This window comes from Lissotriton helveticus, chromosome 9 (genome assembly GCF_964261635.1).
Source record: "Lissotriton helveticus chromosome 9, aLisHel1.1, whole genome shotgun sequence".
NCBI lineage: Eukaryota > Metazoa > Chordata > Amphibia > Caudata > Salamandridae > Lissotriton > Lissotriton helveticus.
The window spans coordinates 944,083,183-944,103,155 of NC_136070.1; the positions used below are offsets into that span (position 1 = coordinate 944,083,183).

The 19,973-nt window shown below is 41.9% G+C and overlaps 1 protein-coding gene across 1 annotated transcript in view; it reads left to right on the forward strand.

Annotated features, from left to right (window-relative positions):
• LGALS4 (galectin 4) overlaps positions 1 to 19,973 on the forward strand; it is a 31,850-nt gene that overhangs the window by 170 nt on the left and 11,707 nt on the right. Inside the window, exons 2-5 of the mRNA XM_078661194.1 lie at positions 12,148 to 12,236; positions 15,112 to 15,316; positions 17,316 to 17,465; positions 18,077 to 18,166. Coding sequence (XP_078517320.1) covers positions 12,148 to 12,236; positions 15,112 to 15,316; positions 17,316 to 17,465; positions 18,077 to 18,166 — 534 coding nt within the window. The remainder of the gene's footprint in view (positions 1 to 12,147; positions 12,237 to 15,111; positions 15,317 to 17,315; positions 17,466 to 18,076; positions 18,167 to 19,973) is intronic.

The window sequence follows — 19,973 nt, forward strand, 5'->3', positions numbered from 1 at the left end:
ACCTGTTGCTTCTAAAGTTTGGCTTTGTTACGACCCGTTGCGCCTGCCCCGCGTCTCCTCCCCTTCTCCCCGCCCTTTCGCAATTTTTTCCAGCAAGTCATGACCAGATCTACAAAACAAAAATGTTGTTTTATTATTAATTTAAATGTAAAATATTCCCAGAGTGGTTCCTGGCTCCAAGATGGACCTGGTAGTGATCAATTGAGAAAGAATAAAACAATTTTGTAATGATTAAAGCTCTTTATAAAAAAATGGGAAAACATTTAGCTTCAGAAACTGTAACCTACATTAGAATTGTAAAATATAGTGCATCATATTTTTAAGTATTCAACAACCTTTGAATGTATATTTGACAAAAAGCTCCACACTAATTTATTTAGCGATGTAAGTACTCTTTATACTAGCAGTCTTAGTTCACACAAAAACTTTTTTAAATATTGAAAGTCTTCGCAAGAGTCCCTTGAGTGATTTACCCTATTAGTTAATAATTAGCTGCAAGTCTAAAGAAAAGTAGTTGCAGAACGTGTTTGATATTTGTGGTTAACCCCTTGACCTCACCATTTCTTGTTCCCCTGGTTAATTGCTCTTTTTTTCAGAATAGTAGTTTACACAATAAATAGACAGTTGAGAAATAAACACCAGCCGTTGCCAAGAATGCTCCATAAATTATTATATTTGTCCTAGTCATCTGATCTCCATGTTTGTTTGTGTCCCAGTCTCAACTCAACCAATTCTAACCTTCAAAACGCCCTTCCCTCTAACCACCAAGTCGGCTTATGTCCTTATGTACCGTCTTTTGCGCAGAGTTATTGGGAGACATGCCAATTGTGAACCAATAGCAACGCTGGCACGTTGTTTAAGGCTCACTTCTAATCGTACAAGAGCTCTCAATGTATTTTAACGTCGCACCTTCAAAAGACGTTGGGGCATATTATCAAGAACGGTCTTAAAATTATTGCCGGCTTAGTGGCAGAAAACTGCAGCTAAAGGGGTGATAATGGACTTGATAATATGCCCTGGAGAATTCCAATAGAAGCCCATGTTCACACCAAAACATGAACGCCTATTGGAATTCTCAAGAGCATATTATCAAGCCCATTATCTCCGCTTTAGCAGCAGTTTTCTGCCGCTAAAGCGGTGATAATTTTAACGCCGTTTCTTGATAATATGCCCCGTTCTTTGGTTTTCATGAACACAACGTTATTGACTATTATCTAGAATACATCAAGCCTAAGAGCAGCGGATCTGTTACACCTAAGAGCATTTGTTGTGTCCTCACCTAGCAATGGCTCATATTTGACGCTTTCGTGCCAGTCTGGTGCCTACTTTTTTTGATCAACTGGGGTCTGCCTAATAATGCCTTGAAGTAGCGCCGGCCCTGTCGACAATACCAGTCGGCTTCTTTTTATTTCCCACTGTAACCCTTTCATTTTTTGTATTTATCCATATCTGCTGAAAAGCTAATATTTGCCTGCTGTAAAAAGGTTTAAATAGAGAGTTACATGGTAACAGGAGAAGCACGATTGAACATAAGCCACAGACCACTCTTGGTTGATACCCACAGTGGGCATAGGGAGAACTGTGCAGTATCAGACATTTGACGGGAGCAAATTCACAGACATTCTGGTGAACAAATTGAATGAATGAATTAATTTGAATTTATATAGCGCATGGCTACCCTGAGGCCTCCCAGCGCTGGATTCAGAGTGTCACTGGTGTGGTAGGGTGCTCTCCACCTAAACTTGGGAACTGCCCAGAGTTCTCTGCTTTTTTTTTTGCATAATTTATGTAGCACTCTAATCCTGAAATGGTATTGTTTTGACTTATACTGGGTGCTCCCTTGAGTCTGGACAAAGCTAAACCTCTCTGAAGAGCTATAATGATAGCGAAAAACGTGCCACTGGTTGCTTTTATTCATTCCAGGTTGGCTTGCATGGTATTTTACCAATCCTAAACTGCAATACTGTGCCTGGAGTGGTAAATGGCTTTTTTCATTTTACAGATCCAAGTGGATGCCACTGTGCTAATCCTATGCTAAAAACTTTGCTGTAGAAATGGCAAATAACTGTACCTTTTTAGCTTGGTGTGGGTGGCACTGTGCTGATTCTATGCTTAAAAAGTTTGCTAGAAAAACAGACATTTGAGGTGAGCAAATTCAGAGTGTAGCTTGTGTTGTAGGGTGCTCTCTACAGGAGCTGTTCTCCACCTAAACTTGAGAACTACCCAGTATTCTGTTCTTCTTAGATCTATATTACATTTATAACACATCACAGTAGGATGGTACTGAGAGCAATCGCTCCAAAGCTGTGAGGGAGACACTATACTAAAACACATCCCACAAATAATACATCTCAGTTGGTGCCCCACAGCGCATAATCCTGTCCAATCCAGAGAGCCCAAAAGAATTCAGGGAGCAGAAGGAGAAGCAGTGGAAAAAGAGAAAAAAGATTACTGCTAAACACCAATGAAACAACCTATTCATTACAAAGCAGGGCTTAAAGAAGAAAGACATTGACTCTAGTAGGTTTCCTGCTGTAGTTAGAGTGCATTTCCAACTTTTTGGGGCTACGCAATAAATCCCAGTAATACTCCTGGAAATATACACACGTCATAGGTTTCCGGGATGACGCATACCGGGCAAACTATACCCTTGGTGGACAATTGCTAGCAAATCAGGTGGAAGTGTACATTTGAGCAAAACACTTTCATATTTTCCCCACTCAAGCACAATCTTTTTTTTTCTCATGGAGAAACCACTTTGCCTACACCTGCATAAAATGTGGATATGTTCCTTTAACGTTCTCCTCTTGGAAAGGCAATTACTTCCGTCTTTCATTAAAGTAGTTTTACTTGTGAGTTCAGGTGGAAAATTACCTGCAAAAAATGTACGAATGTCGCAAACATATTTTATCCTTCCTCCCCTTTATTGCACCCTTTCCCAGTGCTAAATCTATGACGGGGAAACCTTTCTTAACGGTGGGTTTCCAACATTGTGTCATTTACGAATGTTAAAATAGGACACTATAGGAGTTGCTTACTAATAGGTCCAAGGAACTGCCCAATTTTGCGCTGCGCTCCTGGACTTTTGAAGTAATATTTATTTATTTTCAAAGTTTTCTATAGTGCAAACAAGACCCAGATTAGGGTATCAGAGCACTTTACAAAAAAGCAGAGTCTGTATAACCCCTTCGGGGCTGATGACGAGCTCAGCTCGTCATGGGCGTAACCTGCGCTACGCTGATGACGAGCTGAGCTCGTCACGTAACGCGGGTTTTTGTAAATCGCAGCGCGCAGCGGGAAAACCGCTAGTGCGCATGCGGTTAGAAACAATTGTAAAACAAAGCAGAGATAATATCAAAAACATTAACACATTTCGGCAGGTAACAGAGATGGTACTAGAGATGAATTGTTCGGTAAAGTGGGAACAAGTTTGAGTACGAATAAGTCCTAGAGGCGAAGGTGACATTAAGGGGAGTGTAGAGAGAAGTTTGAAGTAGTGGACTGGAACAGTGCCTTGCAAGTCAGTGAAATAGCTGCTGTGCTAGAGGGGCCACATTCGAAGAGGCAGGTGCCGAGTTAAGAGAGGAATTTGCTCATTAGGAATGATTTAGCTTCCCTTTTGGCGTCGCTATGCAACCCTTAGCTAAAATAAAACTCCCTACAAATTCACGTAGGTGTGAACAATGTTTGGGAGTCAGGCTTTTAAAGGTTATGAGAGGTAATGACCTTAGAAAAATACTGAGGGCCTCATTTATGAGAAATGACGCATCGCTGCGTGAAAGCACCGATGCGTCACTTCTCAGTGCGCACTCCTTGCGACATTCCTGATGCGTCATATTTAATATATGACGCATCATGTCGCAAGGAGTAACAGATACGTCAGTATTTCTGACGTATCTGTAAGCGCAAAAGTGACGCATTGCTGGAGTGTGTCACAAAAGTGACGCAACTCCAGCAATGCGTCCTTTCACATGGGGCAAGCCCCATGTGAAAGGGCCTGCGTCAGTCTTACGCCTGCTGTGAGGCAGGTGCAAGATTTTGACGCAACGGCGTCCTAAAAGTGATGCAGTGAAATCACATAGATTTCATTGCGTCACTTCTACGATCCTTCCTTGCGTCAATACGCCCCTTTGCATACATTATACCTGGCGCAGGTATAATGTGGCGCAGGGGTTTACAAAGTGACGCATCTACCTAGATGCGTCACTTTGTAAATATGACGCACCATGGCACATTTTTTACCTTGCTGGTGCGTCACAAAAAGTGACGCACCAGCGGGGTAAAAGTGACGCAAGGGTTCATAAATAAGCCCCTGAATACCTGCTAATGGAACGCAAGCCATAGAAGACAGTTGTATGTCAACATATCAAGCGCAAAAATAATGTGCTACAAAAATACTGTAGCCAGAATATCGACTTCCAAAATATTGTGAAGGTAAGTATATAGATAAGAAAAGATGTACTATACTTAACTCCACACTTAAGAATTATGATGATATTCGTATCATTAAGGTACATCGATTTGTAGTTAAAAAATATAGTAAATCTGTACTTACCTATATGCACTAACACCTTCTCTATACTTATAGTACCGTCACTGTATTCAGAGCTACTGGAATTATGCAATTCTGTGGGAGCGTCTTTTTTCAAATAGTTATATATTTGTCGCATTTTCCACATAATCCATCATCTGCGGCATAATCTGTGGAGTTTAAGAAAAAAATATGTATAGCTCGGGCAGACTAAAAGTTATTAAAAATGCAGCAACATGTGTTTGCGTGCAATGGAAGGCCCTTCACAACAGTTGACTAGTCATCTTTTATTTGCTTATTTATGCGTTTAGTTGTTAAACTGATAATAATGAGGTGAAATCTTTGCCCAGACGGTATTACTATGTGTAAAAATGTCAATATAACTAATAGTATCAAAATATGCAGCATTATGCCACATTATTTGACTTTTGTTGCCGCATAATTTAGTCAACTCTGCCACATTATTTGGTGCTCCCCTGCCACATAATTCCAGTGGCCCTGAATATATTTTTGTAGTCGATATTCTTGCTTGTTGTTCTGGTGGTACATACAGTGAAGAAATTGGGGGCTGTGAAGAAGGCCTCTTCTTAAAATAGTAATTCGTCTTTAAAATTTGAAGACCAGTTCAATATACAGACTACGATTATGCTTCCACATCAAATAATATAAAGTGCTCTGCACAGAAAACTGCTTTTTCAAACACTAGGTGTCGTATCGGAAACTTTCTGCTTTCCTGCTCCAGGTGATGTGTATTTTGCAGTCTAAAAAACTAACTGAGGAGAACATACACATGTTCTGTTCACTATAGTTACATACTCTGGGAAAGCTGTACATTTCTTTCAACTAGAGGTGGGCGAGCTGACAAATTAACAGAGAGCGCCGAACTAGGGGCCTCATTTATGAAAAGTGACGCATCGCTGCGTGAAAACAGCGATGCGTCACTTTTCACTGTGCACGCCTTGCGACAATCCTGATGCGTCATATTTAATGTCTGACGCATCATGTCGCAAGGAGTTACAGATACGTCAGTATTTCTGATGTATCTGTAGGGCGCAAAAGTGACGCATTGCTGGAGTGTGTCACAAAAGTGACGCAAGGGGCCAGGCCCATGTGAAAGGGCCTGCGTCAGTCGCACGCCTGCTGTGAGGCAGGCGCAAGATTTTGACGCAACGGCATCCTAAAAGTGACGCAGTGAAATCTCATAGATTTCACTGCGTCACTTCTACGACCCTTCCTTGCGTCAATACGCCCCCCTTGCATACATTATACCTGGCGTAGGTATAATGTAGCGCAAGGGTTTACAAAGTGACGCATCTACCTAGATGCGTCACTTTGTAGATATGGTGCAACAAGGCACATTTTTTACGCTGCTGGGGCCTCATTTATGAGGCCGTGCGTGCCTTTTACGCCGCCGGTGCGTCACTTTTTTCGTCACTTTTTTTGTCACTTTTCACTTATTTGCCTGAGATCACACTATTTAATAAGTGGGGAACCCACGATTTAGCCAGGTTTTCTTGTTTCTTTTCGTGCAAATCAGCAGAAAATGCATATGTTTCCCTTTCCTTATGTTAAGGGTTTGTTTTTACCCCTTACTTCAAGTTTTTAAATACAGAGTGAACTCGACCAAAGATGGCCGGGCGCTTTACACAAGCACCAGCCACATTACACAAGGTTACACGATTGTTTATATGCATGGGGAGATTAAGGGATTTGCCCAGAATCACAGGGTGTTGAGCCAACGCCGAGACTCGCACCTGGATCCCCACTTCCGCATTATGCAGCTCTGACCCTATTGGCATATCCTGGGTAAAGGGAGGGAGGCAGGCAGAAGCCACAAGAAAGCTCTGCTCCTTATAGGCTTGAGATTCCAATAGGCCCTCGAGCTGACTCAGAGACAGGATTCAGACTCAAGCTTTCAGTGGCTCGCCCATCCCTACTTTCAACTCTACAAACTTGTGGGATTTGTGATGCCATGGAAGAGCACACTGTTCAAGTCGATTAAATTCTCTTCTGGTTTTTGGTGCACAGCGGGGGCACAATTCGCAACTCTTTTATGCATTTATGCCCAATCTCGTTGCAAAAAAAAATATCTGTAGTTTGTCTTTGTTTCATATATTCAGTTGGTGCTGACAACATGGCGACCATGAGAGATGTTTCTAATTTCAGACTTTTCACATTATAAATTGACCTTCCAGTGCCTGTGGCACCTCTGCAAATAACATTAAAAACCTTTCCCACGCACGGCATCCATCTTTTATATTGGGCACGAGTTGCATTTTTCAGCATCCCGTTGATTCGACCTCCTATCACCTCCTCAGGATTATTTTGCAGTAATCTCCCAGATTGTTCCTTTGATCACAACCCCCTTTACCTCTAGTCATCACGTTATCCTTCTAAGACCTATATCTATTAACCCCTCCCATGCTCATGACGAGCTGAGCTCGTCATAACGGCTCCAACTCTCGCACGCGGGGCTAATTCCCCCACTGTGCTGAGCTTTCCAAAGAAACGGGTGTGGCTGTGACGAGCTCAGCTCGTCATGAGCACAAGGCCACCGTGGCTCATGACGAGCTGAGCTCATCACAAGCACCGGGGCGCTGTTCGCCCCCCCGCCCCCCAGAACAGTGGGGGAATTACCCCAGCGGCCAAGGGGTTAAATCAATCACACAATGAACTTGTTGAAGACTGAAGCATAAACATATTGAGGAGAATGGTATTATATTGTATTGTAATTTCATTTATATAGCGTTTACTACCCCTGACGAGGCGTCAAAGCACTTTTTCGGCAAGTAGCGCGCTACTCCGGACCCATAAAGGATTAGTGTTGAATTAGTATAGTGAAATGTGAAAGTTATTTGAGTGGTGGATAGGTTAGTCAGTTATTTGGATTCAGAAGGATATAGGAAGGATAGAAGAGGGAAAAAAGGTTTGTATTTATATAGCACGTTACTCCTGATGGGGTGTTGAAGCGCGTTTTCGGCAAGTATTACGCTACTCCATAACCCCATAAAGGCTTAGTGGTGAATTAGTATAGTGAAATATGAAAGTAATTTGAGTGCTGGATATTAGTCAGTTATTTGGAGTGAGGAGGATGGAATTAAGGAACTCGTTTTGCCAGCAACTCTTAACCAGATCAGTGGGTCCAGTCAAAATAGCATGGTTATCTCAGTGTGAATGTCAGTTGTTACTTCGCCATTGATTGCATTGGGGGTCGTAACATCCTGCTGATTACATCAGGAATACAATTAAACTGCAGTACTTAACATTTGGAGTATTATACTTGCAAGTATTGCTTCTGTCTAGAATTTATTGGATTTGTTTAGTTTAAAGAAATATATTAAGACCATCTATAAAGTAATTACACTAGAAATAAATTATTATAAATAATTAAATGTAATATTTTATAAAAAGGAAATTACTTTATTTACATGTATATAATTTAATTTTAAATTTTCAACTCTGATCCCGAAAAAACACCTTACTCCCCCTATACACTACCCATCCATGAACCCTAAAACACCTTAGTACCCCTATACACTACTCAACCCTATACTCTAAAAGCCCTTTACTTCCCACGACTGAACCCTAAAAACGAATTCCTATCCTTATACACTTTCCAACCTAGAACAATAAAAGCACTACTGATCCTGAACCCTAAGGCTCCTTACTACCCAATAGACTATACATCCATGAACTCTACTAGCCCTGTCCGCTACCTTTGTCTGAGCCCTACAACAGTTACTGCCCTTATTCCTTACCCTTCCTGAAGCCCTACAAACTTCATGCTACCCTTATACAATACCCATACCTAAGTCCTCAATTCTCCTTGCTATTCTTCTACACTATCCATCCCTGAACTCTAAAAACACCTTACTACCTTTATTCACCACCCATCCCTAAACTCTAAAAAATGCTAGTTCCTTTAGTATTTATTAAAATTTAAATCAATAAACGAATTACTTATTTATTAACTACATTGAATTACTTAATACTAAATTAATAAATTACTGTGGGATGGAGCACACCCTATCATTAAAGTAAGGGCCTGATTTCGATTCGTCAGACAGGTCAATCTGTCACAAGGGTGAAGGATATCCCGTCCGCCCAAATGTAAATCCCGTAATATCCTATGGGCTTTATATTTTGGCAGATGGGATATCTGTCACCGTTGTGACGGAGTAACCTGTCTGCCAAAATCTAAACCATGCCCTAAGTACACTTAAACCCTCGAATGAAGAGGACTGCTTGTCACTTCCAGATTCTGAGTACTACTACATAACTTCCCAGCGGCAGCGACTCGTGCTGTGGATTGTGGAGACCCTCAACAGGGACAGGACAATTCTGGTGGGCTGGTACCCCCAAGATAGTTGGATGTGGTGCACTGGACCTGGAGGCATCAGTCTCAGACAGTGCTACATCTTAATGTCTCAGGTCTGGGAATACTTTTGCAACTATGTAGTGAGTGGTGTCCCTTTTGTGTCTGCGAGGGAGTTGTGGACCCATCTGTGTTTCTGCAGTTTGAATAGGGTAGAGGAAACAGCAGGTTGGATACAGAGGGACCTCTATCAGGGTGAGATGGTACTCACGTTTAAGGAACCCAGGAACAAATTCAGGATTGGCCCAGGTCAATTTCTGACATTTGCTAAACTGACTGCAGCGGTGCACAGATGCTGAATTGGCTTTCTGGAGCAACCATCCGAATCACGCATGCTGAATGCCCTTGTAGGACTTCAAGATTGGGGCAGACCTTTCTCCTACATATACAAGGCGATGCTGCAAGATAGGATACATGACCCACTGACAATACTTGCTAAATGTTAACACGATACTGGTGACTGTCACTGACTTAGAATGGGACGGAGGGCTAGGGTATCATAAGGGGGCTTCAAGCAATGTTAGATTCCGCTGCTACAATTTAAAATCATGCATCGTGCCTACCTAACCCCATATATACTTAGCAAGATATATACAACACAAACGTTGGATTGTCCTAGATGCAGACAGGCTGCAGCAAACTCTCTCTGCATGACTTGTTGATGCCCAGTAATTATTGAGAATTGGGGCCTGATGGCAGAAGCTTTGACCACAAAATCAATCAATTAATCAGTGGTTTGTACAGCGCGGCTACTTACCCGTGAGGGTCTCAAGGTGCTGGCGATAGGTGGGGGGGGGGGGTTGATGATCCGTCTGGGTGACAATACCATCACTGAGGGTCAACCGCTCTTTGAAACACTGCATACTGGGCCTCAATCCCAAACAAACAAAAAAGTAAAATCGGATATAGGTTCACATCACTGGTGCGGTTACTAGCAAAACGTAGAATAATGATACACTGTATACATCCTAGAGGTCCCTCGATAAAGCTGTGGTTTAAGGATGTCTGAGAGTGGCTGTTGACCAAGGAAATGTGGAATAAAGTGGTATGAATGGATACATTTTCTTTTAACGGTATCCTAGACTGCTGTGCAATGTCAGCAAATTCCTAAAAAAGGCGAAACTGAGTCCTCCCAGGCACAATCCCGGACCATCACATCTCAACTTTCCCTAACTGGATAATTTGCGTTACATGTTGGACACTAGTTTCTATTTGCTGCTGTGTAATTCACTTTTATTGGTGCAATAATGACAAGGTTCATTCCTTGGACATTGGTCAATTATTGCGACCCCCTCAGGAGAAAATACTCTAATAATGACAGTCATTTGTTTAAAAAATGAATAAAACCATGTAAAAATAGTAAATATATTTTACTGAACAATTAAATTACATTTAAATTACTATTATATTTTAAGTGTCCAAACTTTAACAATATGTGTATATTTATAAATCTATGTGTGCATGTGTATAGTGTGTGTATATATATATATATATATATATATATATATATATATATATATATATATATATATACCCATACACACACACACACAAACATATTTTTCTTTTTAAGGTTAGGATACTTAAGACTAACTTACCTGTGAAGTAAACCCTGCAATGTTAAATGAACACTGGAAAAGTTACTCAAGTACAATGACTTCCAACGTAATACCCCTGATGCAATGACTCCAGATGCAACCTCCGCAAAGTAACAATAGAATATCTCTCACTGTATGTCTACTCTTAAGAAAATGTTGACTGAGGATACTGCTGTTCAAACGTATTTTACTCAGAACAATTGGGGACATTAGTGGCTTCCAGTGGATTATCATTAAAGTATCTTGTCAATAGTTTGGCAAAACTCTGTTTGTTCAAAGATCAATATTGTTTATTAAATTTGAATTTGTTTTGTCAAACCAACAAGTTTGGCTCAGGTGTGCTGGACCAGGAATTACGATACTGTGAAAAACAATATAACTGTGTTCTATGTATTGCTGATTTACTGCACCAAAGCAAAATTCGTATGGTCTAATGATTAGACAAACAAATAAGTGTGTATCAGTTTAAACATTTAACAGTGTTAAAAAGCAGATGGAAATCAACATTAAAATGACAGACAAATACTGAGAAATGACCCTGCGCACTCCCCGACTAATGTCAGTTTATCCAGCAGACAAAAAATTTGTTGAATACAATGAAGGTAGTGGGGAGTTAACATCAGAATACCATTAAAAAAATTAGACCACAAAGAGAAGTTTTGCTGGTGTGATATTACTATATTTTGCTGTTTATATATACAATCAATGTCATGGCAATGTGTCAAACATCAGTTGACAATACAAATAAAAAATGACAGCACTGAAAATTGTTTATCAACAAGTTTGCACAAAAGTTCAGACTTTAGGATATCCACAACCAAATGTTACATTATAATAGTCCATGACTATTATCACAGTGAAGTAATCATAACATCAGATTAGCCAGTAGTTGCAGTACTGAAGTAGAAAACGCATCTTTCGCGGAATCTTGTCTTGACTTCTTCAGGGCAATTTTATCAAATTAATACGGAAAAATAAGTATAATCCATAAAGTCAAAATCCAGAATAGGCAACCAGTGCAGGCAACTATAGCTGTTCATGAAGGCGGGTTTATGCGGGAACGCGCAGCCTCTCTCTATTTGCCTGTTAATTGACCTTAATCTGGAAATTCTACAGTTGCCTGCACGGTTGCCTACATCTGGATTTTGACTTTATGGATTATACGGATTTTCCTGCATTAATTGGATAAAACTGCCCTGAAGGAGTGGAGACAAGATTCCACTAAACATGTGTTGGCTACTTCAGTGCTACAAATACTGCTTACTCTGATATTATGGTTACTTTAGTGTCAAAATAGTCATGGGCTGTTAAAATGTAACAATTTGGTTGTGGTTCTCCTAAAATCAGAAATTTTGTGCAAACTTGTTGATAAAAAAATTTCAGTGCTGTCATTTTTGATTTGTATGTGTCAACTGATGTCTTACACATTGCCATGACATTGAGGGCCTCATTTATGTGTTTTTGCCATAGGGCAGCGCCGCCCTATGGCAAAAGAAAAGGGCAGGAATGCGCCGGTGCACAATGGGCTGCTGTGCGCCAACGCAGGCACCTTTGTATTATGGTTTTTGTAATGTAAAGTAATCTGGTAACTTTTTTGCAGTGGTCTTAGTGACGACTAATGTTTATTTTTTTTTTCATTTTAGCCCATTCCTTTCATGAACCCGATTTCCGGAGGCCTTCGAGGAGGGATGTCCGTCTATATCCAGGGCACAATTCCCCATCATATTAGCAGGTAACTTGCACTTGACGTACACTTTTTTTCCCACACTTCTTGTTGAACCAGATTTTGTGCATGAATGTGGAGTCTCTACTTCCTGTCTCACTTTTGGTGGCACCCATATTAAAAAAATGTGATGCTGGCTAGGTAACTGGCAGCAACATTGAGCAGCACAGACCCATCAACTTGCAAGGCATGATTGCTCTTTGAATCCAGTTCTGGCATTCATACAATGCCAGTTGTAAGGTCTTATGTGGGATGCCAAGAAGTCATGTGGGGTGGCTGATGTACAGGAGCACTGAGACCAGTCCTCTAGTTTTGACAGAGGCAGTCTCTTGCCCACTCACTCACCCATGGTGGCATGTGCAGTCTTCAATACGGATTCTCACTACAGATGTTCCACGGTAAGTCTGCTCACACCATGTGCGCGCACATGTATAAATACACTTTTGCAATCTCACTATGTATATGCATCTGTGATACACCACAGCTCACACCTGAATAGACAGGTGCGTGCTTACATTATGCGAATACATTGCGCCATCAGGCTTATTTGAATTCTTGTGTGGACGTACACAAAGTGTTGTATACACAGTTTACCCATTTACGAACATAATTTCCAAATACTGATACAGATCTCACAGTATGACGCATAGTTGGTCACCATACATTGTGGTTCTATAATGTGATTGAGTAGTCATGGTGACCTGATAACAATCCAGGAAGCTCTGTAATGAGACATGTGGCCACAATGGGCTCAGCCATCTGCCCAAGCCAAAGACCATAGATTATCTCAAACCAGCCCCATGATTAAAGCCTCATCCCTTTAGTTACAGCTGACAGTCATGGGGACATTATCCTATGTACATTAACCCGCAAGTAACCACAGTTGGTTAATGCACCTGATTCCGAAACGCTTTTATGGAAGCAGTGGCTAAGTTTTTTTATTGTTGACTAAACCAGGGTATTTCTGTAACATTACAGTGCATTAGCAATGGGTTCTGTTCCTTCTTGAATGGATGGTTATGGGTTTCCAGCTGAAGTCAGAGTCAAGTGACAGTTTTTTACATGTTATGGTGTGCACGCTCACGGTTACTGATATGCCTGCCCTGGTCTGCATGCTTGTACCTCACACTATATGTGTTTACATACAATAGTTTAAAGAGTTGAATGCAATCAGTTGAAATGTTGGGTTTTGCAAAATTTCAAGGCATTACTTTAATTGCACATAAGCCCACATCTCTAGATCCGCTTAGAAGGTCCATTTATGCCGTGGAAGGCACACAGTGTTGCCACGCATGTCCGGTTATGGGTTCACATGTAATACAGAACAATGCCAGCATATTTCTGTTCACAGGGCCTGGATGTGTTAGAAGAGGGTGGCATCACATATCCACTGACAGGGCCTCCATATGACACAAGAAGGCTGCCTTCACATTAACGCTGATAGGGTATCTGGGCCAAGGGCACTGCCATCACATATATGTTTAGATGGCATCTGGGCCAGGAGGGCTGCCCTCATATACATGTATCTGGAGAGGGTTACCATGATATATCTTTTTGCGGAGCTTCACAGGAGAGTTTCCATCAAAGATCTGCTTACAGGCCATCTGGCATAAGAGAGCTGCCATTAAATTCCTGCCTCTTGGGCCTAGCCTGGCACTGGGCCTAATATGGAACATTGATGCTACATGCCAGTGTCAGCACAAACTAATTTCACCACATGCCTGACCACAGGACCTGCATCAGGCACACTAAACTCTTGCCACATATCCAACCACACCGCAATGTTTGTGTCAACACTGGCCGGGCCTATATTATCTTTTAATGTATTTTATGGGTTACTTTCACATGCATCAAGTGCTGCCAAATGTTGGATCACACGGCAGTCACAAACCTGCAGGCAGTGCTGTATGTTACGTCTTATTATTGGCAGTTACATGATCTCACAAGCATGCTTATGACATAAGAATGGATTCCATATCTTGGCACCATTTCGAACAAAAGCGTGAACAGTCAAACAATTGTGTCTATTTGTTGGCGTTTGCTTGTAGGTGATTCGTAGAGTTTGCTCAATAGTTATCTAAAAAGCAGTATATACAGGGCATAAAGTGAAAAAATGAAATTATTTGTATGGGTGGTCGTGTCAATGGACTTTTCCATTTTTCCTGGGTTGGGTGATCGGTGTCCATTGCTAGATGGAGAATAGGTGCTTTCACTATAAGCATCACAAGCCTGGGGAGTAATTATGATGTGTAAGAGTGCACATGATGACGTGTAATGTTTAAGCTTGGAGTGGTTGTGTGGTGTCTTGGTGTGGTGCATGACTGCTGTTGGATTGGCACTGTTTTCCCAATTCTATGGATTTGGTGTGGTCTTGTGGACACAAGGGTGTAATAGTTCTGTCTAGCATGTGATGTCTAAGAATGTTCATTTGTAGTTGTGTCTAGGTCCATTGGAAGTTAGGCTATATGTGAGTGGGGAGTGCTTTCGACTATCAATTGAAACCTTGATTTTGGGATATTAGAAGTATGTTGAAGTTGAGTAGCGAAGACGGTCTTTAATGTGCTGATTGTTAGGATGTGTGGTGAACAGCCATTCACTAAACCAGGTCTAATGCTCCAACCTACAGATTTCCCAATTGGGATCCCAATAGAACTTGCCAACCACACAAAATCTTCACCTAAACTACCTGTCGTCAAGGTGCCCGACTATCACAACTTCACCTAAATGCATCATCTTCTCTGCACCGCACATGCACAGAACTTCAGATCATGTAACTTTTTTCAACATCCATATAGTTTTGAGACTATATGTGTCCAAATGGATACTTCTAAATTGTGACAATTAGATCAATAGATGGTTTACACTCTATCCTTACCTCCTATAGGTTTCATGTGAATTTCATGTGCGGGTCATATGAGGGGGCTGACATTGCCTTCCACTTCAACCCGCGCTTCGATGGACGGGACAAAATAGTCTTCAACAGCTTCCAGGGCGGGTCCTGGTGTTCAGAAGAGAAAAAGCATGAAATGCCTTTCCGCAAGGGGGAGCACTTTGAGCTGGTCTTCATTATTAACAATGAGTTTTACCAGGTAAGGGGCTTGACAAAAAAGACTTCACCCTGACATTACACTCCAGCCTTCTGTGGATTTGTAGCCACCCAGTGAACATTAGGACAAAGAAGCCTGTACTGTAATCCCTGCTTTCATTAATGGAACTAATTGTCTGATACCAAAACTGTCAGTATTAGGTATCATATAACATTTGCCCATTTTTATTTCTGCTCAAATGCCTGGGGAGCAAGACATCCCTACAAGGATCGCAGAACAATACCGGAGGCACAAACAATGCAATATTCCTTTATATGTGCTACAAAACCTTTTATTCTGAATGGCAGTCACTGTGGGAGTATGCACATTTGTGCTGGGTAATGCCTGTTTTTGAGGCACAACTAAGTGATCCCGAGTGTGCTTGCACCAATTTTTACCTAGTGTAACTTTGACATGGGCCTTCAAAATCCTGGTCTCTTATGTCTGTCATGGGTTCCTCACAGTTGGAGGGAAATTGCATTTGGAGATCTGTGCTTCCAACTTTTCTTGGGAGCTTACCACCAGTGCTGCCAAATGTCAGGGTTACCAAATGCCAGGGCGGCCTAGTCTTGAATCCAAGTAATGCCTCTTTCCTCCACCATCCTCCACTTCCTATCTCTTTTTCTCAAGATCTTTTTCATCGTCCCTTTCTCTATTTGTCACTTTTTCCCAATCTTTCTCCGCTTGCATCCTTCTCCCTTTTTGGCCTTTCTCTTTCTCACTCTGGGTCAAAGAGTGAGGATGAAAAATATGTCCTGGTCCTCAAAAGAGTGGGTATGCCCATCACCTGCACAAACTAAGAATTTTTGGAGTTCCAGTGCCACAGTTTCGTGTTCTGGCTTAGCATATACAAGGTGGGTTTTGTTTAAGAATACTTGCAATGACTATGTGAACGTGGATATCTTTGGGATAAGGTCCGTCACAGGCTTAGATTTATGTAGCATGAAGATAATTTCACCCCTGTGCCATTCAAGTATGCTGACCCTTAAATGCTTAACCACTCCTACTCGATTAGTAGTCGTCCTCGATTGCACTACCTGATTTCTCACCTTATATCTCTTTCAATATATCCTCTACCTCCACTCTCTCACTCATCCAAAGCCCCATTCTACTACGAGCCTCAAAATAAACTTTTCTAGACTCTTCCCTCCTCTACCCCTCCTTGCATCAACTCATACCTTTTTTACTATTCAGATCTCCCAAACAAGCCTTTCTGAACCCTTGCCTCTGACTCTTACCCCTCCTACTCCCTTTTACTCATACCAAACCTCCTCCTACTGCTATGAGCTCCAAAAATGTCATAAATCCTTTCCTATCCCACCACTATCCTTTTGTTATGTTATGTTAACTCCATTTTTTAAGCGCACAGCTGCCCACAGCTAAGGGGCGTCCCGGCGCTGCCGCTTCAATCCACATAACAACTAACATGTCCACCAAACAAATTAATTTCATATTTCCCTATACTAATTCCCCACTAATCCTGTTTGTATTCTAGAGTAGCATGCTACCTGCCGAAAAGCGCTTCAACACCTCATCAGGGGTAGCAAGCGCTATATAAATGCAAACCCTTCCCTCTCCTATCACTCTGCTATTGTTTTTCAATTCAAATATCAGAATAGCATGTCCACTGCTCAAATAATTTAAAATTTCCCTATACTAAATCACCACTAATCCTTTTTGGGTTCCGGAGTAGATTGCTACAAGCCAAAAAGTGCTTCAACACCTCATCAGGGGTAGCAAGCATGATGTAAATGCAAACCTTTCCCTCTTCTATCCCTCCACTATCCTTTTTCAATACAAATAACAAACTCAGATGTCTAGCGCTCAAATTAATCTTATATTTCCCTATACTGATTGACCACTAATTCGTTTTGGGTTCCCGAGTAGCGTGCTACTCGCTGAAAAAGCGCTTTGACTCCTCATCAGTGGCAGGAAGCGCTAAGAATGCAATTACAATTACATTTATCCCTTGGTCACCTAAGCATTTTATCTGCTGTCATAGGTGAACGTGAATGGGGCACCCTTCTATGAGTTCCGGCACAGGATTCCACTGGAACGTGTAGAGTGCTTGCAAGTGGATGGAGATGTCACCATCCAGTCCATCAACTTCATTGGAGGAGGATTCCAAGGCAACATGGGTGGAATGGGCGTGGTGAGTAATGGGAAAGGGGTGTGGGATCTATAGGGGTGAATGGTGGGAAAGGGGACTTATGACTCAGAGTGGTAAGGGAGGGAAGGAAAGCATGGGATTGAGAAGTGAGTGGTGGAAAAGCAGAACCAGTGTCGAAAGAAGGCAGTGCAGAAAAGGGGCATGGGATAAAGGGGGTGGGCAAAGGGCTAGAGATTAAAAGGGTAAGAGGCAGGTAAGGGGGCATGCAACAGAGAATGGTGGATGGCAGGAAGGGGAGCACAGGGTGATGGAATAAATGAAGAGAAATGGGCATGGAATGGAGAGGGCACTGCATAGATGAAGGTACGTTTGTGAAAGGGGGCTTGGGCTAGAGAGAGCAGCAGAGAGGGTACAAATGGTGCTCCATTCTCTAAAAAAGGCATTTCAGGCATATTCGGTCCCTTTTTTCTTAAAAGCAGTGCTTATAGAAGGAGATCGGATTGTGTATTTTATATTTATGTGGGTGTAACCGTGTCATATGAAAGTGGGACTGGCAGAATCAATGAAAGGGAAGGATGGTGGATGCAAGTATTATAATGAAATGCATAGTAGGGTGGATGTGGTTGCATACTATTTTTTATTGTCTATTTTAGGGGATGGGACAGCCTCCTCAGTACTATCCCGGAGGAATGCCCGGAGGGATGCCCGGGGGAATGCCCGGGGGAATGCCTGGAGGGATGCCAGTAAGTATCATAGGGAAAAACGTGGGGGAGGCAAGGTGGGCTATCAGACCAACCTAACCTCAAGTAACACACAGGGCAGCCAGTGCAAGACAAGAGCAGCCTTGGAAAGGCAGTGAATCATAATAAACACAATCACAGGGTAACCACACAGAAGCAATAGAGAGAACAACCAATTGGAGTCAATGAGCAAGAAAAAAAGCACTGATTACACACATATATGCAAAAAAACACTCCCTTTGACCTGCTCAATCAAAGAACAGTGAGTTGATGGCAATCCATTCAGAGACAATTGCAAAGCAACCAAGCAGGCACAATCAAACCCATTCACAGAAACATTACCATCAACAACAATCACTTTACAGTGAAGAGAAGACAACCACAGAGCAGAAAAGTTAAAAAGTATAAGCTTTATTGGCATTTATGGATTTCCAATGCATTTGACTAAGTCGACCATGCACCAGCATTTCTTTTAGCCATTCATCGTTCACTATGATCATCCAGCTTAAGTCTCAAGCTTCTAGAAACCGGCCTTCATTAGTACAGTGGGAAGAGAAATAGCATCTAGGGAAAGCAGGTACTTGGAGGACCCTCAGAACCAAATTACACCTCAATGACCAAGTTACTTTTTCAGCCTGCAGATGATATTCACCATTAATGACTTAACAAAATACAGGAATCGATTAAAAGTGTAGTATTGCACAGACTGCACTTATGGTGCTTCCTAATGTTAAACATAAGGATTTACACAAATTGGGAGTGCCGGCTGTTGTTGTATCTTGTCAGCAGCTTCAAGGGCGGTGGCGACGTTGACTTTGTCTCCGGCTTTCATCCCATGATGATCCAAGACGATGGATGCACTGCTTTCCTCTGCCAGTGACAAAGATTCCTCCAAGGATGACGCCTTATTCATCCTAGTTACCGGTCTATCCATTCTTTCATGCCCGGTGGACGTTTTTCAACATGCCCTGGTGAACTAAAGCTTGAAAAGGTTATTTTGCACATGAAAGGGCCAGAGAAACATCTTTGAAGGTAGACTTCCACTTTGAAGACTTCTTGAAGTTCCTGACTTCCGACCCAACATTCTCCTTCACAACAGCATAGAGACGTCTTTCAGATGCAGAAAGTTCTAACCTTGGCAACTCAACAAAGCTTATCTGGATGTCATATTGGTAAAAGCTGTAAGAGCTGACCTGGTCTTAGTGATCTATCAAGGCGCTATGCGAAGCATCCACTGTACGTGATGCATATGGCCAGGGAAGGGCAAGGTAATCTATGGGAGAACTGCCCTTCTGTGCACCTCTCACTCCACGCACTCTTGCTGGGTCACAGCACATTTGGGTAATACATTACCCCTGCACACCCACTCAAATAAATATACATTGCATATTCTGTGGGCAACAGGGTTGCTTTAGAGTGATGTGCATCTATTAGACAGGGGTTGGGGTAGTAGGCCCCCTCTTGCCCCCACCTCACACACCTCACCAGGGTTATTATAAATAGCCTGTGCTCTTTGTCTTAGAATCAACTGGTTACACATCACCTGGCATCAGGCAGCTGTTGCCACGCTTGATTATGAGTATATACTTAGAAGTCTTTGCTGCTGAATGTCATCAAAATCATGGAGCACCTCTGGTGGATGTAGAGATTGTTGAGTTCACTGATGGAACTCACAGGACAGATAATGTAGAGTAGAAGCAATGTGGCACCGCTTTCCAAACCATACAAGTAAGTTTGTCCTTACACTATGTTAAAGCAATTCTATGAAGAAAGTCAACAGAACAATAATTTAGGGACATCCCTTTACATA